Source organism: Hyperoodon ampullatus, assembly GCF_949752795.1.
Source record: "Hyperoodon ampullatus genome assembly, chromosome: 14".
NCBI lineage: Eukaryota > Metazoa > Chordata > Mammalia > Artiodactyla > Ziphiidae > Hyperoodon > Hyperoodon ampullatus.
This window is the reverse complement of record NC_136927.1, coordinates 27,097,158-27,122,598: the sequence shown is the minus strand read 5'-3', so window position 1 is coordinate 27,122,598 and position 25,441 is coordinate 27,097,158. Positions and strand designations below refer to the sequence as shown.

Here is a 25,441-nt window from a genome sequence, read left to right as displayed (position 1 = left end):
AAGAAGATAAAATTGTGCTGCCAACAAAATGCTATCTATCTACTCATTCACTCATCCATTCATTCAACGGATATTATTGAGTATCTTCTAGGTGCCAGGAACTATACTAATTCTGGGAATTAATGGTGAACCAAAATTAAGTCATTTCAAGGAAGCTAAAAGGAAGGAAGATGGAAATCAATGAATTAATCTCACAAATAGATGCCAAACTGAAACTGCCATTCATGCTAGAAAAAAAAGGCACATGCAGTCCTAAAACATCTCAAAGTGGGGTTTCATTTGGTCTGGCCAGGGTGTCAGAGATGACAGCCCAGAGAAAATGATGTCTTAGCCAAAATCCAAAGGATGGGGGAGCCGGCTAGGCAAAATCAGAGAAGACCAAGTGTTATAGGCAAATCAATAGTATATAATCCTTATGGAAATAGAGACATATTCTGAAGATGAGAGACGGTCATCCATTTTTAATTTTTTTACTGGTGCTATCCCTGCCAAAGGAGGCAAAAGGAAAGAAGCCCTGAACTACGAGGCTGGAAATCTGGGTTCTATTCTAGGTGTTTTAGTATAATTGTGACTCAATCTCTGGTCACTGTTTCCTCATTTCTGAAATGTTGGAGTGGGGCTCTATGAATTCTAAACACTCTTTACCGTCCTCAAAAGCCCCATGCTTCTACATCGTCATTGTCAGGAAGAGATAGGATGAACGGATACAGATGATGTTACCTATAGCAACAACTAACATTTTATTGTGCACTTACTCTGTGACCAGACACTAAGCTAAACGTTTTCCATCAATTGTCTCATTTAAGCCTCATAACAAGCCATGAGATAGGTTTGTGTGGCAGTGATGGACCAACAGATCTGGCTCACTGATTACTGTTACTGTGAGTTGCCTGTCTCTCGTCACATGCGAGGATGGCAATTCCTGACCCTCTGAGGTCTGGCAGTACTCAATGACCCATGTTGGCCAATGAGTTGTGAGCAGAACTGATGGGGACCACTTCTTGGCTGAGCATTAATTCTGGCACTATACCCTCTGGAAGACTCTTTCCTCTGCTGAGGTGACCAATGATCATTTATACGGTGGCTTCTCCATAAGTCTGGGTCCAAGACATGGGGCATAGCCCATGGAGTTGATGAAAATACACCTTCGTTATTTGAAGCTAATGAACTATGGGGCTGATTGTTACTACAACACATCCTGGGTCACCCTGACTAGCACACAGTTACACTCATCCACTTCTTACAAATGCCAAAACCAAGTTCAGAGTGGTTGTGCAACTACTCAAGGTCAAGAAAACGCTGACGTGGGAGAGCCAGCATTTGGACTCATGCAGTCTGATGCCAGGTTCTTTCATCTTTATCATTACATGGAGCTAAATGTGTGAATGTGTGTCCCACTAGGCCACTGGTCAATTCTTAAGAGTTACGAGATTCTTGCCATAAAAATGCACCCATTAGTATGGCATTCACTTTTCTGCAACATGAAACAAATGCTCTCACTGATTCTAATCCAACCATCCCAAGACCCTTTGGTGATAGCAAAGGGGAAGTTGAGGAAATGTACACCTGCAGATAGTCCCCCTTCTCATTTTCTAGAAAGATTCCTTGCATGCATGTAAATATCCTCTGAATTCAGAGATGAAGAGGCCTCCAGCTAAGCACAATAAAGCCAATTTAGCTTCTTAAATTGAGAACTGCTTTGTGAAATAATCCTGTAGAACTCTCTGCTAAATGAGTTACAAACTAGTGGCATGGGGCTTTCATTGATTTACTCGTGAAAGCTATAAAGGACAATTGTCTCTGAACCAGGTACATCAAATACAGGCCTGCTACTGTGTAAAAGCTTGGAATTCTACACCACCTACATACACAAAGAAAATTAGCTTTTGATTGAAAGGAAGCACTATTGAAAAACCCCAGGGGAGGAGAAAGAAACAACACAAATGAAATGACACCTGCAGGCAAACCCAATGGTTCAGGCCATTTGGCTAAGGACTTTCTTAGTCTGAAAGGGAGAGAAAAGTACAATTTCTGAGGATCATGAAAGGTAATCGAACCAAATCAAAGGAAAAGTAGTCTCTCTTGAAATTCTAAACAAGGTTAGTTTTAAATATGCCACATGGCTGTAGAATAAAAGTTCTCCATACTCCATTTTAGGTAGTATTTAATGCTGGAAAAAAATGGCGACGTGCATTCAACGCTTTCATTCTTTTCTCAACTGTCATTAATCCAGCTGTTTCTTTTCTCTTTACTTTTGTGTTTTTACTTTTTTTTTTTTTTTTTTTTGCGGTACACGGGCCTCTCACTGTTGTGTCTTCTCCTGTTGTGGAGCACAGGCTCCGGAAGTGCAGGCTCCGCGGCATGTGGGATCTTCCCGGACCAGGGCACGAACCCGTGTCCCCTGCATGGGCAGGCGGATTCTCAACCACTGCACCACCAGGGAAGCCCTTTACTTTCTTTTTAAAGGGATTCTCAACCAAGCCTTAGAACTACTTCTTAGTCTGCCAAACACTGTTAGAAGAAGTGGAATGAGTTGTAACCACAGTCATTACCAATCTTTTTCTTCAGCTCATGATGTAGCTACAGGTGGAGTTCTAATAATTTTTGCTAAATACTATCAAAGTGTGTTTTCTTTTCTGGCAGTTATATTCCAACTGGTTGTTATGGTTCTGCTGCAGCAATACAGCCAATATTTGGTTTGATTTTATATTTATCATAAATAGAATGACAGAAAGACCTTATTTCATGATTATTGGTGTAGTAACCAATTCCAATAAGGATTCTCAACAGATGAAAAGTTGATGAAGAAGAGGATATTTATGTAGTCTAGGAGTTTGGGCCCACAGATTACTTCTTAATTACTAGACTAGCTTACACTGGGGAGAGCTGCCAGTTATCCTGTGATCAACTTACTGTCATCAACAACAGGACAAACTGACATGAAGTGTCGCCCCATACAATGCAGTGGGATATAGTCAACATCACCTGTGTGGTGCTCTTGACAAAACAAGGAAGTCAAATCTAATCACCGGGAAACATTATAATAAGTCCTCATTTTAAAATTCTACAAGGAAATCGTCCAGGATTGTTCAAAATGTCAATATTACAGAAGACTTTTTAAAATGGTGTGGGGTACTTTTCTAGATCAAAGGTGAGAAAGAAATAGGACAACCAAATGGAGTTCTTATTCCTTAACTGTATCCAGGATTAAAATAATAACAACAATAATTATATTGTGGTTGCATAAGAAAATACCCCTGTTTTTAAGAGATCCATGGTGAGGTCTTTGGGTGTAAAGTGTTCATTGTGTCTGTAATTTTCAAATAGTGTAATACACACAGGGGAGAGAGCAGAAAGAGAAGGTCATTGTCACAAAATGTTAACAATTGGTGAATCCAGGTGAGTATATGGGTCTTCATTATACTTTAATTTTTTAACAGGTTTGCATTTAAAATGTTTGAAAAGAACATGCTTTCCTCAAAAAATTATTTTTATATTTTTTGCATTAAAAACCTGTACTACAGTAGACATCTATTTTTTTACTTATCCATCACACCTCTAGCTTCTAATACTAAGACTCCTTGAAGAAACCCTTTCCCCTTTTCCTGCAATTAGTTCATATGTAATGGTGGGGCTCATCCAAAACCTTGCTTCTTGGGATGTGTGAGCAACTGAGGTCTGGCCAGGACTTATCTTGAACCACTGGAATGAGGTTCTCTTTTTCACCAGGCTCCTGAGCTGGTAGGATGAAAGTCTGCACCTGTTTGGTAGCCATCTTGCCATTTCAAGGGAACAGCTTGAGAACACAGCCAACACAGAGGAACATGTAATTGCAGGAGGAGATATTCTTGGCAACATCATTTGAGCATTTTGATTCAGCCTTGCTCCAAACCTGCTATATATCTAGATGTTTCAGTAACATAAACCAATATTTCTGTTTTCTTAAGCCAGTTCAAGGTGGCTGTATGTCATTTACCACCAAAAAGATCTATGGGTAAAAGAATAATAGAAAGTCACAAATGTGTGATACACAAAGTTATGACACAGTGGAGATCACTGTTGGCTTATTTTGTGCCGCTAGTTTGACTCATTTTGTGGGAATCTTAGGAATTAACTCTTCTTCAGCTATCTCTGCATAATAAAGAATACTCTGAGGATGCAAGGTGGGCTGTCAAAAGAAATCGCTGGTTCTCCCATCTTCCTTTCTGAGTGAACTGGGATTATCCTGATACTATAGGCTGAACACACATACAACTGCCTACAGCTGTCATCCATAGCACTTGATTCTAAATGTCTTAATTTATCATAACAGATTCATTCTATTCAACAATGGATGTATAAGCAAATGTTACAAATTTCAAGGTAAATATAAATGTTTACTGTTCCATACACAAACACCCATTTTACACATTGCACTATATAATTTCACTTTGGGGGGGAATGTATCTCACTGTCTTAAATTCTAAAACCTATTTTAAAGCTATCTGTAGATGCTTTAATTATAAGAGAAAGAATTGCATACATTCTCTACTATATATATCTGCAATACTCCCAAATATAGGAAGTTTACAGAACTTCCCTAAAATTCTCCATTTCAGTGCACAGACTTCTATCCATATCATCAGATCAACAGAGAAAAAAAAATCTAAATTAGTTTTGCAGTGATGGTCAGCAAGGGTGCAACCAACACTCCAACACACACTATCAAAGGCATGGAAGCACCCCACGCAGACCATTGCCGCAAATCTAACAGAGCTCAAAGTCACCAAGGCAAGAGCCTTCTAAACTATGTCAGGATGAAAAATGGGACTTGAAACATTTGAGTGTGACGTGGGGGAATCTATGCTTCTTTTCAAAAGGGACAGGGAATGCAAGTCCACCTTAGAATTAAAACTGAAATAAAGTCAAAGTAAATGCCAAGCAAGGAAGAGAAGATTCCAAAGTTTTCAAGAGCATGAAGGAGCTCCCCACACAGTAAAACACATGTGATTAAAATGCTGGACTGCACTACGAAAATATCTCTTATGTCACACACATGCATGACGATAAAGGTTTTGTCTGCTCTAAGATGGGACAGATGATGACTAGCTATTAGGGAGGTGCTTAGGAAAAATACCCCAGAGGGCACCAGGATTCCCAGCACTGTCACGGAATGATTTTTTCCTTTGCTTGAGGACGATTCAGATTAAGGTTCTGACCACTGTGTATAATGAAGGCCTATAGAGATGCAGAGCCTCTTCTTATTTATGAGAAGTGACACCTACAAAGCCCTCAACAGGTGTCTCTCTGATTGGGAATCCTGTTCCCTTGCTCTTTTTCTTGAGCGTAAGTACCCGATTCCCTTTTATCTAAGTAAGGCAAAGGGAAGTGGTCACTGGTTTCTAACACAGTGCATAACCTGTGCCTAAGGAAGGAAGAAAATGACCAAACATCCTCATCTGTTGTTGAAACTATGGCCCAGTGTGGGGCATCTGCTGGAGGCAAAACCGTTCTGGTTGGTCCCAACCCCTCAGTAATCAGCACCAGACTTACCCGGCCAGGTTGGGTGGGATTCCTATTTTCTAGCCCAGGGTGGAAGGACTGGGCGTAACCGGGGGTTGTGTTGGAGTATTGAATTTTAAAGGGCCTTCCTACTGTTTTCATGTTCCCATCTCACTGAGGGCAAAATAATGTGTGGTTTGATCACACTCAGAACACCACCTTTGCTGGGCCATAAAACTCCACCTAACAAGCCTACCGTTACAGTATATTGAGAAAATGGATGTGATTCCACTGAACACAATGCTTGCCACAAGTAGGAATACACAATACATCAGAGGACACTGACTTATTTATGTTTCCTTCTGATGGTCTTTTAGTATTTGTGATTGATTATTTAAAAGAGCTCTAGGCTCAGGAATCCCAAGTTTTTAAAACAAATTATTACCATCGTTTTTATTTTTATTTTTCTAATTTATTATGATTTAATTCTACATTTTTGAATGAGCCAAGCACATACTGTTATTTCTAATTTTATAAAACAGAGTAAAAGGAATTAGGAAACCAAATATTGACCATCTTACTTTTTCTATACTATACTACAGTATACTATACTATACTATACTTAACTTTTTCACATTTTCAAGGAATTGCATATTGCAATGCCATGTTATCTTCCACCAAATTACTAAATAAGATGGAAGTTTTCCCAATCTGTTTTACAAAACAGCAAAACTCTTATTCTTAAGCCTGATAAACAACAATAAGTATGACTGCTGTAATTCATAAACTTACATTATAACGCTAAATAAGATTTCAGTTAGGAGTTAACTTTTTTTTTAAATTAATTAATTAATTTATTTATTTGGCTGCATTGGGTCTTAGTTGCGGTGGCACGCAGGATCTTCATTGCGGCATGCGGGATCTTTAGTTGCAGCATGTGAACTCTTAGTTGCGGCATGTGGGACCTAGTTCCCCAACCAGGGATTGAACCCAGGCCCCCTGCACTGGAAGTGCAGAGTCCTAACCACTGGACCACCAGGGAAGTCCCAGGAGTTAACTTTTGAAAGACAGCAAAAAACAAAAACACAGACGTATTTCCAAATTCCCCATAGAGAACAGGAACACAAAGGTATTATACACTGTTCCCTCCGTCCCACCCAGCCCTACACTACTTGGAACACTGAACGCTCTCTTCAGCCACAAAGTGCAGAATCTGCCTCAGATTGTGTGGTAGCTGGACAGAACCCTGGGAGATCCACTGCCTTGCTCTCTCTCTTCCTCATCTCTCAAAGCCTCTTCATACAAAGACTGGAAGGCACTGGGGACTGTGTGATTGATCTTGGCCAGGAACTCCAGGACTTTCATCTTGCTGGTTTCGGCGTGGGCTCTCGGGCCCCACAGGAACTCGTAGTGCGCTGGATCACTGTTGGCCACTTGGCGGTATTCCAAATACTTCAGCTTCACCAAATCTTGGGTGATGAGCTTCTTGGGCTCCTCAAATAAGAAGTGCCTCTTCCCAGCATAGATACCCATCTTATTCAGGAATTCCCAGATATTGTCCTCTGTGGCGCAGTTGCCCTTCATGAGGATCACACCCAGGAGACACATCAGGAGACCGGTCTTGGGTAATCCCCTGCCACGACTCATGGCCCCATTGTTGGGGAGAGCCATTTTGCTGACAAAGGTATAAGAATGCTTGGTACGGTCGACCTCCTTTAAGTCAACACCAAATACCACCTCCATGCTGAAAGAAGCTCTTCCGAGGATCTCAGGGAATTGATTTTGGTACTTCTTATTGATAATCTTCAGCATATGTGCTTTCGTAAAAGGCTTTTGCTTTTTATACATGTGCATCAGGAACTGCACCAACAAACTCACTGCCTGCCTCACTGTCTGCCTTCGAGGGCCTTTTCGAGACTGCACGGCGGAGACGGGGGCCTGAGAGGAACTGTGCTCTTGCTCCATTTGGCCTTTGGCTCCTTTGGATGATCTTGTGGGAGAAACACCTGCAGGCTTAGTGGCGGTGGCTAGGGCCCTCTGACGACTCTTGAGAGTGCTACGGGACTTAGCACCCGGCTTTCTCGGAGTAGTAACTCCAAGAGGAGGAGAAGACGACGAGGTGTCTTCCTCCTTGGCTGCAGTGGCCTGAGCACCCGTCAGACCCTGGGTCCCACTTTGGGCCTGGCGGCGTCTCCTACGGGTGCGGAGCTTACTGTTCTGACCCCAAGGCATGGTGACTGTGGTCAGGGACAACAGGCAGGAGTGCAGGTAGGACAGCGGGTGATCTTGACTGCAGATCAGCCCTGGGAATCCGCCCTTGGCCGAACAAACGCCGTGAACAACCGTCCAGCTCCTCGCCCCCGGAGCAGAAGTCTGGGAGCCACTTCCGTTAACGGCTGCCTTGCGTGGGGTTCCAACGGCTGACGTGAGGGGCGGGGCTCTACGGGACCCCGGGGTTCAGAGGTCAGCCGTCCCTTGATCCTCCCTCGCGGTTCTCTCCGTGCCGTCTGTTAGAGCCCGTGACCCCTCCCTCTGTGGTCCCGAGTCCTCCAGCCTCCAAACAAAGCCCTCACCTCCCCGAGCCCCTAGTGGGGAAGGCAGGGCGTTGCTCTGACCATCTCTGCCTGACAAGAGCGGCGCCACCCTGTGAGCCTCCCTCCTTGGGAGAGAGACCCTCTCATTAGCACTGAGGTCCTCACCTTGACCCTGGTTTGTCTGGTTATGGCCAAGACCCCTCCCCTTGCAGAACTGGAACCTGATCCTGATAGACAAAGCCCTTCCCTCGCCGAGACCAGACAGACAGAAACGAGGCTTCTCATCCCTAGAGCTCTGCCTGGAGCCTCTCGTGGTTAAGAATGGGGGCAGGGGTCTGTAAAGCCCCCTCATTTGTGGGTTTAGTGTGATACCTCTTTCCTCACTCAGGGACCCCACCATACTCCTGGCCAGTCCTGGGACCTGATCCTCCCTGACCCTCCAACCTGAGCTTCTCCCTCTACTGAACTGAGACTGTTCTTCTTAGACCAAGACTTTGACCTCGCTGAGAACTATGAGACTTATAAGAGAGGATGCACTGCCTGGGCATTCTAGGTCTTAGAGCACGTTTAGGCAGGTCTCTGAATGACCTATATTTTGGCGTGGTTGTCTCTCCAGTCCTCACTCATTTCGGGGGTGGGGGGTGGGGGCGTGTTCCTTTTGTCTATCTCTTGGATTAAAAGGTTCCTGGGGAATGCCACATCCCTACAAACTCTTGAGCAGTGTACCTAATGCAAACCTTGTAGTTTCATGTCCCAGACTTGACGTGAGATGGGGAAAATGCAACATAAGGCAGGGGGCCCAGGACAGGGGTGGGCTCCCAGAGAAAAATAATGCTAATCTGTCCTTCTCAATAGCCAGAATTAGCCTCACCTGTGACTTGTTTTAACTGATTTATAGGCATACCTCTTTTTATCATATTTCACTTAATCATGCTTCACAGATATTCTGTTTTATTACGAATTGTAAGTTTGTGGTTACCATGCATTGAACATGTGAATGGGTGCCATTTTCCCAACACCATGTGTTCACGTGGGATCCCTGGGCCACATTTTGTTAATTCTTGAAATATTTTAAACTTTTTCATTATTTTCTTAGGGTTCTCTGCTCAGTTATCTTTGTTATTATTGTAACTGTTTTGTATTTTTAAATTAAGATGTGTACATTTTTTAGACACTGTCTAGTAAGCGTACAATAGGATTAACAACTTTTATAAGCACTGGGAAACCCAAAGTCTCGTGCGATTTACTTTATTGCAATATTCGCATTATTGCGGTGACCTAGAACCCAACCCACAGCATCTGAGATATGCGCATACTTCTAAAGGAAAGGAGCTGCCCAGGATGGTTTTGTGCTTCCCCTGACTGAGGTTATCTGACACTGCATTTAGAGATGATCCTACTGTCACTGAGCAGCATCTGTTTCTTCTCCTTATTCCTGTTCCTCCTCCTTATTCCTAACTGGCATTTACTGAGGTATTCTTCAATGCTTTGGATAGATTCCAATCCTGTTCTTTAGCCACACAGTCCTTATCTTTATCCCCAGATACATTTGAGTGTCAAGGAATACAAGCTCTGCTTTAGGCCAAGAGGAGTACAACAGTGTGAGATCTAGAGGAATTCAGACCAGGAGTCTAGTCCCAGGCCTGTCATTTACTAGTGTTACCCAGTAAGGGCTCACTGCCTGACATGCACAGAAGCCAATACTATGGCACTGGCTTTTTTTTTTGCGGTACGCGGGCCTCTCACTGTTATGGCCTCTCCCATTGCGGAGCACAGGCTCTGGATGCGCAGGCTCAGCGGCCATGGCTCACAGGCCCAGCCGCTCCGCGGCATGTGGGATCTTCCCAGACCGGGGCACGAACCCGTGTCCCCTGCATCGGCAGGCGGACTCTCAACCACTGCGCCACCAGGGAAGCCCTATGGCACTGGCTTTTGAGATAAAAACTTTATTCCGGGACTGCCCTGGTGGTGCAGTGGTTGAGAGTCCGCCAATGCAGGGGACATGCAAGAGGGAAGAGATATGGGGACACATGTATATGTATACCTGATTCGCTTTGTTACAAAGCAGAAACCAACACACCATTGTAAAGCAATTACACTCCAACAAAGATGTTTAAAAAAATGTGCCAAAAGACGTCTGATCCAGGAGCTGTTTCTTTTCTCTAAAGTGAAAGTAGCCCGAGGAGCCTGGAGTGCCATGGCGGGGAAGCAGGAACCCAAAAGCCGACCTTCCAGACAAATTCAGTCTAGGTAGCTACTCAAGGTTGGTGCCGAGGGCCCACACTCTGCCAGGGGCTACAGTGCCTCAGGCAGGCGGTCACAAGACCTAAATCTCACCTGGGTTGCCAAAACTTACTGAACAAGGGCTCACTGCCCTGTGTGCGCAGAAGCCAACACTATGGCAACAGTTTTTGAGAAAAGAGCTTTACTGCAAGGCCGACTAACACAGGAGACAAGGCTCTCAAATCTCACCTTTATTTTATTTTTGACACTGTAGATGTCTCATCTACCAAACTGGACTGCTGATGACACAATCGTCTTTCTTTACAAACAAGTGCAGCCAAACTCATTAACCTTTACCATTTTCCAATCCTATTATTTGTAGATTCCCCCACTTTTCAATGAGTAAATAAAACAAGCTGGGGATGAAACATTTATTTTGGCATCACACCAACCTAATTAAACTGCAGTTTCATTAGGCTGTAGCAGGCTGCTGAAGAATAATGTAATTGACCTATTGAAAGTTACTACTTCAGTTCAGTTTTCTGAGCTACCAGAAATTACACTGTGATTTAAAATGCCTAGTTACCTTGACTAAACCAGCCAGAGAGCAAAGATCTAGGAGTTACAGAGAATGGAGAGAATCCAATTAGAAAGGAGACAGGTTAAGAAAATGGTCTCCCCAATCACAATTACTTGGAGCAAAGCAATGAAACGTAAAATGGGAGCTAATAAGGTTCTAGTTATTTCCTCCATTGACTACTTGTTGTTCGTACATGGGTGCTAGTGTGAGATGCTCTCCCCAGACTCAGCAGTGAGGTGGTTTAATTAGCAGATGTTTGTTCTTTACCCAGTATCATTCCACTGGTTTGGGATCAGCAGGCTAAATGCTTGATGAATCCACCCCTTTACAGTCTCAAACCATGAAGGTAACTCCTGGCCCTGAGGCTGTGCCTGTGTTCCAAGATGGCCAATCAGAGCATCACATGGCCCTGACCACAGTGATTGATTCATTACAGGGCCAATCAGAACGCCTCCTGGGCCTTCTGGGGGAGTGACCAGGAGAGGACACCTCCATCTTCCATCTTATGTTCTTAGTGGGGAATGCCTGCCTCTGTTGGTAGTGATCTGCCCTCTAGTAGGGAGAACCCACTTGAGAATGGAGCCAATTCTGGAGAGAGAGGTGGGGTGAGGGTGAGAGGGAGACAGAGCTAGAACCATAGAGAACGACAGTCCTTCAAACGTCATAGTTTTTATCAATACCCCCTGCATGCTTGGAACCTCTGTTCTAGGTCTGGACCATCTCTGTGTTTGTGGCTGAGTTCCTCAAGCCACCTACACCAGATGTCCTTCTTAAGATCACTCAAATCCCCTCATTCTGTTCATACAGGTCTTCATTCATCCAATATGTTTTGTTTCCCCAGTGTGTTCCAGGCCGTATAAAGTAGAATGCAACACACATTCCATAACGTCATGAAGCTTGGATTTGATTGGTTATTGGTAAAATAATCACATATGTTAAGTATAGAATTGCACGGTGCTGTAGGCACATTTGAGGGAAGACCTAATGTAATGCAGGATTGGGAAAGTCAGGGAAGGGAGGTCCCTCAGAAGAGGGGACCTTGATGTAGGGATCCAAAGAGTGAGAGATGGCCAGATATTGAATATAGGAGGCAGCAGGACAGAAAAGTGTTACTGACAGAGGAGCAGGATGCAGTGGACTAGTTAGAACTGGGCACTGAGGGGCGGTGACGTGAGATGAGAGGTGGAGGACAGCAGCAGACCCGATGGATTCTTCCAGGAAAGAAGATGGCTATATTCTAAATGCCAAGAGGAGACATCAGAAATCATCACCCTACCATCAAAAGAGAAGTTTTCTCTGGTGATGATGGTCGGTAGACTGGTTTGTTAGTACATGTGTGGTGCCTCTTTAAAGTCATCCTGAAGCAACTAGAGGTATTTTGAGGGGTGACTATTTCTGCCAGTGGGGCAAAGGTTGGCTTGAGATGTCATCACTTAAGTATTGCAATGGATTTTGTAACCCCTGATTAGGGAGGTCCAGGATCAATGGGTTCAAGGACTTTTTATCCACCTGACTTTGAGTTCCGAGGACATCCCGTAACACTTGAAAATTGAAAAAAAAAAAAAGTCTAACATTTCAAGTAGCAAAGTCGAAATTAATAACTGCTTAATTATATATTTCTCCAAAATGCAACATTATGTCAGCATCATTAATTGTTAAACTTAGGAGTCATAAATATTTTATTACATTGGAAGACAAGTTGTAGGCTATTTTTTTCTTCTCTTACAAGAATTTCCAAGTTTATGTAATGATGGCTGAAAAATAGTAGCTAATCATAAATGAGTTATTCAGAGTTCATTCACTTCCATAGCAAGATTATAAAAATTCTTTCAAATTGTGTTTTATATTGAATTTGGGTACATTTTAATATAACTTATATCAGGTTTTCTCAACCTTGATACTATTGACATTTGGGGCCAAGTAATCCTTTGTTGTGGGGGCCTGTCCCGTGCCTTGAAGGATGTACAGCAGCATCCCTGGCTTCTACCCAATAGATGCCAGTAGCCACACTCCCTCCCACCCCCATTCGGACAACCAAAAATGTATCTCCAAACATTGCCAAATGTCCCCTGGGTCAGGGGTGGAGAGCAGAAGTGCCTCTGTTAGAAGACTGGCTTTTATTAATGCCTGGGGCAAAAGAAACCCTTGAGAAGTCTCTGATTGCGTTAGATATATAATCAGCAATTGCTTCCTGGAGGAACATAATGCCAAAGTTACGAATCTGGGACACACATCCAATTTTTAGAAAGTTCGAGCATCTCCAGCTAGACCTCCCTCCAGTTGCAGGTGACCTCCATAAACACAGCTGAGCATCCCCCATAACGAGCTAAGCAGGACACACGAGGGAGGCCCCATCAGCAGCTGGGGAATCAATAGGTCACCTGTTTATGAGAAGGCCACGTAGTATTTTCATAGACAGGCAACAGGACCAAAATGGAAAGATCAATATCCGCCTTCTGCAAGGAAGGGCCCATCCCTAATCAGCACTTGCCTGCTGCCTGTTTCACCTCTGCTGGGCCGTCGGGGCCCACGGCAGAGCTCGGAAGGGAAAGGGCGAGCCCTCCTTCCCAAAGCAGCTGTCAACAGGACTGAGGGCGGGAGCTCTGATCCAGCTGCCGAGGGCAGAAGCACTGAAGCACCAAGATAAACAGCCCACAAGTACTCTCAGGGGTAACCACCCACTCTACTCAAGAGGAAGGCTAAGGGTGCTGGGTTTATGCTTAATAATGGTCCTTAGGAAAGCAAAGGGATGGCACCCCTGGAGGGAGATAAATCCTAAAGCACAGCCAGACTTTGCAGCCCACCAGAGGGGTAGCTTCCGCAGGTCTGGAAATGCCAACAGAGGCACACAGAGACCCCACTGGGCTCTGGCTTTACTCCCCTGGTGCTCAGTCTGTGGTTTTAAATGGATCGGCACACCAAGGAAGGCAGGGGTGAGGAGGGGAGGGGAAAGAAAATGGGTTGGAGAAACACTGGGGGTATCCTTTAAAAGTTAGATTATTTTTGACACTCTTCATCAAAAGCAAAGCTTAGTCTTTAAAAGACGTCAAAGATTTGCTATTGCAAAGACTACTTTGGAGGAAGAGAAGGGCAAAAAGCCCAAGGTGCCCAAGGGCCTGTGGTTCTGCTCACTTTAATTCTCTTCTTGCAAAAATTCAATTGCGTTCAGGTATCAGATGAGACTGGGCATGTATGGAAGAGCATGGGCTTTGGGGATAACAACATGTGGGTCTGAATCTCGGCTCTAGTGCTGGGTCAGACGTGTGGGTTCAGGGAACTCCCTGAACTTCTCTAAGACTCAACTGGTCTCACTACTGGAATGGTGATGAGAATTATGATACCTCCCCTGCAGGTCTATGTTTGGGTTTGCTTTACATACTCCACAAAAGTGCTTTCACAAAGAGTGGTCCTTCGACACGGTCCTTATTATTCATCCTTCCTGTGACATTTCTGACTTGGTAATACTGAGAAAACTGTATTTCATTCTTTTTTTTCTTATTTGTATTTTTATGAATGGGAGCGTAAGGGATTATGTCTTAGGGAGCTTTTAACCTTGCTTGGTGTTTATTATTGTGGCTTTGCGTATCAGTGTGGCTTAATGATCAATTGTTCATTGACCTCAGAATTAGGACGTAGTGTTTCTCTTCAGATAATTGGCATACCTATATTATGACTCAAAATTACCTGGATATAATTATCAACAGACTGAGGCAAATCAAAGCTGTGATGGAAACAGTCAAACCACATAATTCCTTAGCAGGTGGACGCTTCCATGAACCCATACATAGAATATGTGCATTAAAAAGGATTGAGGGTAGGGCTTCCTTGGCGGCACAGTGGTTGAGAGTCCGCCTGCCGATGCAGGGGACACGGGTTCGTGCCCCGGTCCAGGAAGATCCCACATGCCTCGGAGCAGCTGGGCCCGTGAGCCTGCGTGTCCGGAGCCTATGCTCCACAACGGGAGAGGCCACAACAGTGAGAGGCCCGCATACAGAAAAAAAAAAAAAAAAAAAAAGGATTGAGGGTAAAGAGCTTGGCATAAAGTATCAAAAGACATGGAGGTAAAACCAAAGTAGAAGAAAAGACATCATTGCAGTATTCTCACTTTTGGGTGAAAAAAATTTAATAATTAGGAACACATTTTAAAAATCTATATTATATTGAATAAATGTATTTTTGTTGTCTATTTGGTTTTGATCCCAGTAAAAGCTGGGAGACAACTTGAAATAGGGAAATTCTCTTACTCTCTGTATTTCTGTTTCTCTCTCTCTGTTTTCTCTCTTTCTCTCCTTCTCTTTCCCTCTCTCTGCTTCCCTCTGTCTCTCTCTCTCACAAACACTCCATAGCAGACATTCTGCTGTTCCATGCACTGTGTAAGGTTCAGGATAGAATGTTTGTACTGACTAAAATGCAAAACACAGCTTCATTTCTACCACAGATCTTTATTTATTTCTCTGAAACACCCTTAGAAGCACATCAGTGCTCCATTAACTACCCAGCCAAGGACAGAGAGAAGAGAACACCGTCCATCCATAAGGTAATGAATCAAGAAATGCTGTCTCCCTACTGGTGTATTCCAAGGACATCACTGTGCTCACTTCCTCCTACCCTGCTCTCAGACTCTCACCCCATTGTCCCTTTCAGACCAGAATTCTCACGTCCCTGAGAAAAAGTGTTTTGCAAGGACTTGCAAAAGCTCTCAGAGACCCTTGGATCACTACATAAAGACTAACTGTCTGGGCTTCCCTGGTGGCGCAGTGTCCGCCTGCTGATGCAGGGGACACGGGTTCGTGTCCCAGTCCAGGAAGATCCCACATGCCGCGGAGCAGCTGGGCCCGTGAGCCATGGCCACTGGGCCTGCGCGTCTGGAGCCTGTGCTCCGCAACGGGAGAGGCCACAGCAGTGGCAGGCCCGCGTACCACCAAAAAAAACCTAACTGTCCTGTGTAATGTCCTGCACTGGTCAGAATACAGGTAACTGCTTACTTCACTTGTTTGTCTCTAACATTCAACTGTAAGATTCTTGAGGACAAAGACATCATCTCATTTCTTTCTGTTATAACACAGAGAAGAAATTCAACAAATGGCTTGTAAATGAAAGGACCACTCTTGAGTGACATCCTTCCCAACAAAACCTGCCCTTTACCAGCTGGATTACCTTGTCTAAGTAACTTAAGCTAAGTTTCAGTCTTCATGTTTGTAATATGTTGATAACAACCATCCTTCCTGATCCAATAGTTGGTTTCCCTTTTCTTCTGGGAGGGTTACAGGAGGGTAGAAGAGGTCACATGACTAGTTCTGGCCAAAGGGATATGGTGGAAGTGAAGTGTGTCACTTCCTGGCCAAGGAACTTAATTGCCAGTATGAAACTTCCAGGCAAACTTCCCTTGGGGCATTTATCAATATGGGGGTTCTTTAAGAATAAAGCCACTGGGACTACTAGGCTAATACATGGAGGACAGCTTCCCTAGAGAGTGGTTCAGACCCTCAATGGACTTTCATGAGAAAGAAATAAACCCTTGTTGAGTTAGGCCACTGAGATTTCAGGGTTGTTTGTTACCACAGCATAACACAGCCCTCCCTGACTGATACAGACTGGACAGTTGGAAGGAAGAGGAAAGGAGATAAGACATGTAAAGCTCTTGGTACTGGGAAGAGTATTTGCATTTAATAAGCTATTATTGTGAAATATGAAACACCACTGGTCCAAAAATCTAAATCTTTGCTTTGAGTAAGGACTCAATATCACACCAGATGAAAATATGCAGTGACTCATCAGTGTTACTTTAGGCATCACTGACTACTGGAACAGATGCACCCCTATACTAGAGCACCTAGTATAGTCAGAGCAGGGAAGAGTGGGAGTGGTCTTGGTCCATAGAGTCATTCAGGGACCCAGGAATTCTACTATTTTCAACATATAGTTTCCAAGGTCAAGTGGGTGTCAACCAGAGGATAGGGGAAGGGAGAGGTATGGAGGATCCCAGAGGGTGCTTTTATGGGCCAGTCCTGGAAGTGAGACTTATCACTTCTTCCCACGTTTTCCTGGGTGGAATTCGGTCACATGTCATCACTTACATAAAAGGTGGGCTGGAAATGTGTCCCTAGATGGGCAGCTATTTATCACTTATTTGAATGTGCTGTAGAAGAGGAGCACAAGTTACTAGCAAATAACCAACCACTTTGCCACAGTATCCTTTAACATTTTTGGAAAGCAATTTCCCAACATCTGTGAAATCTTTGCCTTGAATTACCACCCCCTACTCCCCCCCAACCCCCACCCCCACACACACATTGTGGGAATATCCTTTTATCTAAACATAGTAAAAGAAAAAAAAAATTATTGCCTTTTTTATTTAGTAGAGAAAATATCCTTCCACATAGGTTGAGTTCAGTCATCACCTCCCTCCCCCTGTCAACAGAAATAGGAACGACCCCCTATTAGCTGATATTTCCTCCTAGTTTTAGTTCTAACAAGGTTCTAAGTAAAGCTCCCTTTGATGTTCCTTTAAAAAACATACATAGGCATCAAAATAGGAGTGAGAACTATGTCATTTCAATGTCCTCCAGTTTTTAGGACCTTTATGAGAAGGTACAGTTGAGAATACATTTAAATTTGAAGAAAATATAAACACACAAGGACCAAACAACATGTATATGCTTAATCAAGCACATAATTGCTTTTAGACACTAGGATGTAATTATTTTTATTAGTTATGATATGGTATAGAGAAAATGACTCAGAGAAATAAGATTAAGCTGCATCTTTCTAAAGGCAGATGGAATGGGTCAAAATCTGGCCTGATCACTTTGGTGGAGGGGGGAGCTGGGCACCGCTGTATCTGTCTCAAAGTGACTACTTATGGATTCCTGCTGCTGGTACTTACGAGAAGATACGGATGGAAAACCATGACAAACCAAGATCCACCTCCTTTATCACAGATCACAGTGTACTCTCTTCTGGTCTGAAACTCTCGACAGTGAGCTGGCACTGGTGAGAATATGCCATAAAAGCAGAGAGCACCCATCATGTTCACCTGGGCAGAGCTGGGCAGAGCCAGAGTGAAAGGTACACGTAGCTGACATGAGCAGTGGGCACCATTTCAGTGAAGATTCATAAGAGTCACCTCAGCCTTCTGCTGGAGGTGCTCAAGGTGACCCCATTCTACAGATGAGGAAGCTGAGCCTTAGAGAGTTAAGTGACTTGCCCACGATCGCACAGATAATGCCACAGCAGGGCCAGAATTGAAACCAAATCTTCCTCAAGCCCAAGCATTTAATCTGCCTGCCAAAGAGTTAAAATTCTCAAGAGGGAAAGGAGATTCACAGACAGAGTGAGAGAGGAATTGGCCGGTTGACAACGATGCCGTCTGTCTCGACACCAATGGGAGGTGGCTTTTACTTCTTTATTTTATTTTTTTTAATTTTTATTGGAGTATAGTTGATGTACAATGCTGTGTTAGTTTCAGGTGTACAGAAAAGTGAATCAGTTATACATATACATATATCCACTCTTTTTTAGATTCTTTTCCCATGTAGGTCATTACAGAGTATTGAGTAGACTTCCCTGTGCTACACAGTAGGTCCTTATTAGTTATCTATTTTATATACAGTAGTGTGTCTATGTCAGTCCCAATCTCCCAGTTTAACCCTCCCCGCCTGGTGACCATAAATTTGTTTTCTACATCTGTGACTGTGTCTTTTAGAAACAAGCTACCCAAGTGAGTGCATACCCTGGAGGAAGGTAAAATGTGCCTCGCAGACATTCACAGACTGTCCTTCAGGATGCTTATCCCATCCAAGCTGGAAAAAAGGACAGTTGCTGGACCGTCCCTCTGACGCCAGTGGGTGTCACTGCCTCCCCACGGTGCTCGGAAGAGAATCTGCAGCAAATAGCAGCCAGTGCCTCGCCAGGCTCCCAGCCTCCCTGAAGCCGAACCCCGCCAACTGTCCCTTTCCCGAGGCCTGTCGTCCCTGTACCTGTCCCAGAGCAGGTAATCTGCCTGTGCTAGCGACCACTGACATCACTCATGCTATCCAGAGTTTCTCTACCTCTCCAAACATGCTGCTTCCGCTGGGAGTTCACATTACACAAAAAAATCAAAATCAAACATGGACGGGGAGATGCAGGATTGTCAGATCTGGATACGTATCGAATGAGATGCGTTTGTAAAGCCTTTCCCGAGTCCCAGCACGCTTCCTGAGTATTAGATGCAAGAATGGCAGACTTCCTCCAGTCCTGTTACTTAAGAGACAAGCCAGGGGAAGGTAACATCTTTAAAGCAACTGCTCAGAGCGGAAGAGCCCTATCCTGGGGCAGGAGAGAGCGTTCCCTCATCACTTCCGTTTCAGGGGAGAGTCTGGTGTCTCTGATGCTTGTGAAAGCCACAGCCACACTCCCCCCTGCACCATGTCACTGGCCACTTTAATGTCATCTGCCCAAAGGGCACTGTCTCCATCCACATGACAGTGACTATAGAGTCTAGGGTAATGGGACTCTCTCCCTCCAGTATCAGAGCTCCACCGGGCTGGAGGGGAAATTGAAACACTGTCCTGTTTCTATAGAAGGATGGGGTGTTGACCTGCTCACTTAGCAAAGCAACCCCACCTAGATTAGAGTACATGGTCCCCGAGGAAAGGTATTTATTTCATTCACTGCTAAGTCCCCAGCACACAGAAGAGGTTGGGAACACAGTAGGCACTTAATAAATATTTATTGAATTAACATCCATGGAAGCAAAAGCTGGAAGATGTGAAAATGTAGTTGCCTGTCTGGGAAAGAGCTAGCAATAATGTCTGGCTATGGTTCATACTAAATAATGTTGTAATGGATTATATGAGAGTGTGTGTGTGTATTTATATCTAGACTTAGGTACAGATATAGATACATATGTATATGTAATATAATACATATATAAACACATACGTATTTATAAATGTATATATATGCATGTATACTTAGGGTAGTGTCTGTCAGATAAGAGCCCAATCAAAGCTAGACATTCTTATATTTTCATGGGTACAATTTTGATCCTATAAGTAGATTTAACTCTTTTAACCTTCAACATTTTAAAAGTAGCACATGCTCATTAAAGAAAATGTGCAAAATCCACAATTAGATATTTGTCACGGGCTTATTTTGTATTCCATATAGAGTTTGATACAGATTAGCTACTTAAAAATATTCATTGTGAAATCAACTATTGCTACAAAGTGGTTCAATAAATGATGTTAAGTCCCCACTATGTGAAGAGATGCAACGTTTTGGAACAGAGCCATAGACTTTCATTGAACAATAAATAAAGAGGAAGCTTGCTAAGTGTGCATATGAAGAAAAATGCATTTTGTGTCGTTTCATTTATATTTAAGTGAAACTGTATACTTGTACGTGCAAATGTAAAGCCATAAAAATCCTGCAAGGCTATCGCCAAATTGTTCACAGGGGTGAGAAGCAGCTTTGTGTTACTTGTATATAAAATGATAATAATCACAATCAATCATAATAAAAGTGATTAAACAAACATTGTCAAGAATTGTGAAAACTGAGAAAAGAAAAAAGCATCCTCAATCAGACCACCCACAATGATGACTCATGTTTTTCACGCACACTTTTTAATAAATTCATTCAAGGAGTATTTACCGAATGTCTGCACGCCGTAGGTGCATTCCTCTTTCATCTTGTCATAAATATTTCTTGCAAATCCCTTCCCCCTTCAATTAATTTAATGAGGCATTCCTCCAGGAGGCTCAGGAGAACCCGGAGATCTCTATAATGCTTGGATTATCGGTAAGGGTTCCTAGAGAAATGGCAAGCATTAGATCCTCGATTCTCTTGATCCAAGCCTCCCCTCTCTCCTCCACCACCCAACACACATACTCCCTGCCTCTTATTTCATCAAAGCAGAAAGACTCAAGGCAGGAAAGAAAAGGCGCTGGAAATGTACACAATATAAAAACCACTCAGAGCACTGGGTCTCGGCCATAGATCATGGTCCCTTGATATTGATCCCTGATAGGAAAGCCTCCCAGGGTTAGATGCTCCATTCTCTCTGGAATGCTGCCCCAGCATCCCCTGCAGTTTCTCCCCCTCCCCACTCCTGCTCTCCAGTCCTGCGTGGGTTCTTCAGCCTCAGAGCAGCAGCTCACATTATTAAGGGTAAGAGCCTCTGACAATTTCTGAAGAGGCCTTGAGGGAATAGACCCCTTTTGTTTGTAGTTATCAAAACAAATTATGCGCTACATGCCTGAGATGATGTTGACTCCACCATGTCCTCCCTGGGGCCCCACAGACTCATAAATGTGAATTCCGGTCTTTTGTAGTAGAAAGGCCAATCGAAAGTGCACACGGATCTGAATAGAGCCTGTTCCTTAATGATTCCAGGGGGAGGCAATACTTAGAGAACAGTGAAGCTATTCTGAAAACGGGGTGTGCAGTGCCCCTGATGAATGAGCTATGATAGTCATGGGATCAAAGGCCCAGGAAGGGTGGCATCTCACTGTTCAAAACCTCTTCCTTCTCCCATCCCACCCTGAACCAAGGCGACAGTCAAGGATGGTAGTTCAAAGTTCATGGAGTCTTTAGAAGTAAAATAGTTATAATGATCGAGGAAAAAATATTAGCATTGCCACACTTAAACAAATGCCACATGACACATAAATTCTGCCATCTGCTCTAACTTTTCCTGAGTAGGAAGTTGGCAGATACTGCATAGTCATCTACATATGACTGATAATTTTCAGCCAAGTCTAAGTAAAGAGGTGCTTTGTCTTTATGTGTTGTTTAAAAAAGCTCGAGACATATAAATCAACACTAAAACATGCTCTTGATGTTTATTTTTCCCATTAAATGTACATATACAAATTACATTTTGTAATTTTACATGTGTATATATGTGTATTTATATAGATATTTAAACTGTATACATAAATATACAGATATAGAGAGAAAGATTTATATATATTCCACAGTGGACTCTTTATACTTTCTGAGCCTTTTTAGAGTGCAAATTGAATCAGTAATTCTATACATGTCCATGTTGTGTATAGAAAATACTCCATTTTATCTGCTTTGATGTGTTGCAGGAGAGGCCTAGAGTACACGGCTTTGCTTATCCAGGCGGAGGTAAAGCAATAAAAACACTCATTTCCAGAAGGAAAGTGTATTTTACAGTGAACGGGGTGCAAAACACAGTGGGGATAATTTGTACAAACTGAAAAAATAAATCCATGGTCAATGAAAGCGTGTCCTTGTAGAACACCTGAAGCTCCCTAATATATAACGGAATTAGTGTAGTCAGATTTCATTGAAGCCCATGGTTCTGTGGGCCATTATTTAAACAGCTCTGTCAGTCATGAAAGAATACTTCAATCACATGACAACAAAATGCTATCAATACTGAAGGTCGTCCTCTAAATCGGAAGAGAATGCAAGAGTTTCCTAACAACTTCTTCTCAAACAAATTACCGGCAGGCCAAACCGAAATGAATTTTATTATTGAGGACAAGTGAATTGTCCAGTACTTACAGCAAACACATTAGAGGATTAAAATGGATTGAAGGAGATTGGATTTGAAAAGACATAAATAGGGAAGACATGAAAAATCTGCTCAAAATGAACTTATCAAAGCTGCTGTGGAATTCAGCCACTGGCCAATCACTTGTGGAAGGTTTGCTTTGGTTTCCTCTAGAGAAATGAAGTGAAAATACTGGGTTCTGGATGGAGGTCAAGCTGTTTTTGTGCAGATGTGCTATGGCTCCAGGAGGGGCCCCCATAGAAAACGCAGAAGGTGGACACATAGGGCTGGCAGAGCCCCTGTGACAAATTCAGACTTCTCTGTGTGGTGGCTATTTAACCCAACTGCCACTTTCCAGAAGAAGTTCAGATTAACTTCACCTTCAAGTCCTGTCTAGGATTCATCAATCCATTCAATCATGGATTAACCAGGAGATAATCCAAATAATAAAAGACAATGCTTTACAACTGCTTTCTACCTGGTGAGCACCCTTCCATGTTTCTCCCATGAGCTAAGTGACTGTATCTTCACAATAACTCCATTAGGTAAGTACTAGAGGTATCTCTGTTTTATAGCAGAGGACACTGAAGTCAGAGAAGCAAAAACAATATCCCCAATTCACATGGATATCAAGAGGCAGAGACAGTGTTCACAGTTGGGCCGCTGGTACAAGAATCTGTCTTCCTGATTACTCTACTCTCTAAGAGTTATAAACACACCCATAATCAAACGTTCCATGCAAATGGCTCCTGGGATGGAAAAAGAAGTTGAGAAATGACTTCTGAGATACTGAGATACATGCTCAGTCTATGGCTCTATTCTGAGAATCTGAACAAGATAGGTGGTACCTGCCTCCAAAATGCCCCCAATGATCCCCACCTCCTGCACCCATCCTTTCACATACACTGACTCCCCCACACTCTACAGGGCTGTTGGTCCATGTGCCACAATATGGAAGAGGTGATGGTACGTCACTCAGAAATGTGGTTATAAAATACCCTGGCTTTCATCTTAGCAGCTCCCTCTTTCTCTCTCATCACTCACTTTAGGGAAAGCCAACTGCAAGTCACCAAGACACACTGGCAGTCCTGTGGGGAGGCCCATGTGGCAAGGAACTGAGCCCTGTCAGCATCCACATGAGAGGGAGAGGAAGCAGATCCTCCAGCCTTCATGTAACTGCCCCCCACCCCCACCCCCACCCCCAACAACAACAACTTCCTGAGGACCCTGAGCCAGAACCACCCAGCTAAGCCACTCCTAGATCCCTGACCCTCAGAAAATACACGTGATAGTAAATGCTTACTGTTTCAAGATACTCATCTTGGGAATAATTTGTTACTCAGCATTAGCTAACTTCTACATGCTATATCACCTGCAAATTGGAGCTTCCAAAGACCTGAAACAGTGGGGTTTGTTCATAAAGCCCTCAATGCTTAATTCATTCCTTTACACAGAGCAATTCAGGAAGGTTTCCTAATCTAAACTCCATTCCTGAGAGAGAGAAAGAGGTATAATGTAGCATGTGAGCATGTATTCACCTGTTAAATATTTTTGAACAATTATTGGACGTCAGGAACTATTGTAGTGCTGGGATGTGGCACTCAAGAAAAGAAACAAGGTCCCCTTCCTGATATTCTAATGGATGGAAACTGAAAAAGAGTAAGTAGATAAATAAGAAAAAACAAGGAGATAGTGGTAAGTATGTAGAAAAGAGTATAGAGCATTGAAACAGGGGATGACCATGTTTTTTTTTGGATGGAGTAGTCAAGAAAGACCCCTCTGAAGAGCGATATTTGAGAAGAGGCCTGGGAGAAAAGATCAAGTAAACTGGGGCTATTCAGTAGGTGTCTAATCTCCAGCACACCACCGCACTTAACATCTGAGCCTCACTTTTCCCAGCTGTATGTTCCGGACAATAATAATTTGCCTCATGAGATAAAGAGAATGAAGTAAGATTGTAATATATCAAAGGTATGTGTAAATTGAGATGCCTCTGCTCATTGTTCCTCATTTAAAAATAGCACGACTGCTTTGGTCCAAGTTTGAAATCACTAAGACTGGGGCAACGTTATCCCCAAACCAAAGGTGAGGCAGGGGAATCTGGACAGCCTGCTGATTTAATAGAATATCCATCTCAAGGGAAGCTAACTCAGTTATGGAAGAGTCTGACCATTAATTTCAATGATTTGACTGTGTAATATAATGTTTCAATCCTAGAACACAATTTAAACTGGGACAGGTAGTCATTACTTAACTTAGAGTCTGCAAATTCATCTCCTACGTGTCAAATTTTTTGTAGTCTATGTTCAAAGACTTGCCAAAAAAGATATGGGAAAATATTTCAAAGTCCATGAAATCTAGCATCTCAATATCAAATAGTGCCTCGACTGCTACTGTAGATAAAAATGGTGATAGAAATTTTTATTAAAACAGTAAGCAAAGGGTAAGCATGCTTGTCAAACACAGATCCTCCTTCCCATATAGATGAGAGTGCAGAGAACAGTAAAGATGACAAATGGGGTGGAATACTGATTTAGCCTGAAGTGAAGGGGGTGATGGGGAGAATGAGAGTCAAAATGAATCCCTATCTGTGATACCTTCTAAAGATAATGACAAGAAATTAAATAAAATGATATTTTGGCAAAACAAATATTTCAACTAATACTCAAAAAATAAGCAGCCTGTGGTTTGAAACTAAAAATTAATTGCATATTAATTGAGAAAGTCTCTTGATTGAGATCCAACATTTCAATCTAGGGATGCATGAGAAGGAAAATGGAGAAAAAAAAAATCAAATGAGATGGAGGTCAGTATATCCAGCCACAAAAGTTACATAGATGAGAATGAAAGTACTATGAAGACATACCTTAAAAGCACTGCTTCTGTGACAATCGCCTTGCTGTTTACTAAAAAGTCCTGCTTCTCTTTCGGGGTGAAAGGTGGGACTGTGTTTCCTTGGCTGCTTGAATTTAGGTGCAGTCAGATGTCTTGCTTTGGCTAATGAAGCGTGAACAGGGATGACACTTGTCATGTTGGGGTAAAAGCTTTAAGAGGTAGTATGCAATTAACCTTGTTCTTTCCCTGTCCCAGTAACTGTAGAAGAATGAAAGG

At 43.1% G+C, this 25,441-nt stretch overlaps 1 protein-coding gene across 1 annotated transcript; it reads right to left on the bottom strand.

Annotated features, from left to right (window-relative positions):
• Window positions 1–6,699: 6,699 nt before the first annotated feature.
• LOC307063506 (melanoma-associated antigen B3-like) lies at window positions 6,700–7,713 on the bottom strand (the record flags this gene model as incomplete). Its single annotated transcript, XM_079719694.1, has 1 exon — window positions 6,700–7,713. The coding sequence occupies one exon, from the start codon at window positions 7,711–7,713 to the stop codon at window positions 6,700–6,702; it is 1,014 nt and encodes a 337-aa protein (XP_079575820.1).
• Window positions 7,714–25,441: the final 17,728 nt, after the last annotated feature.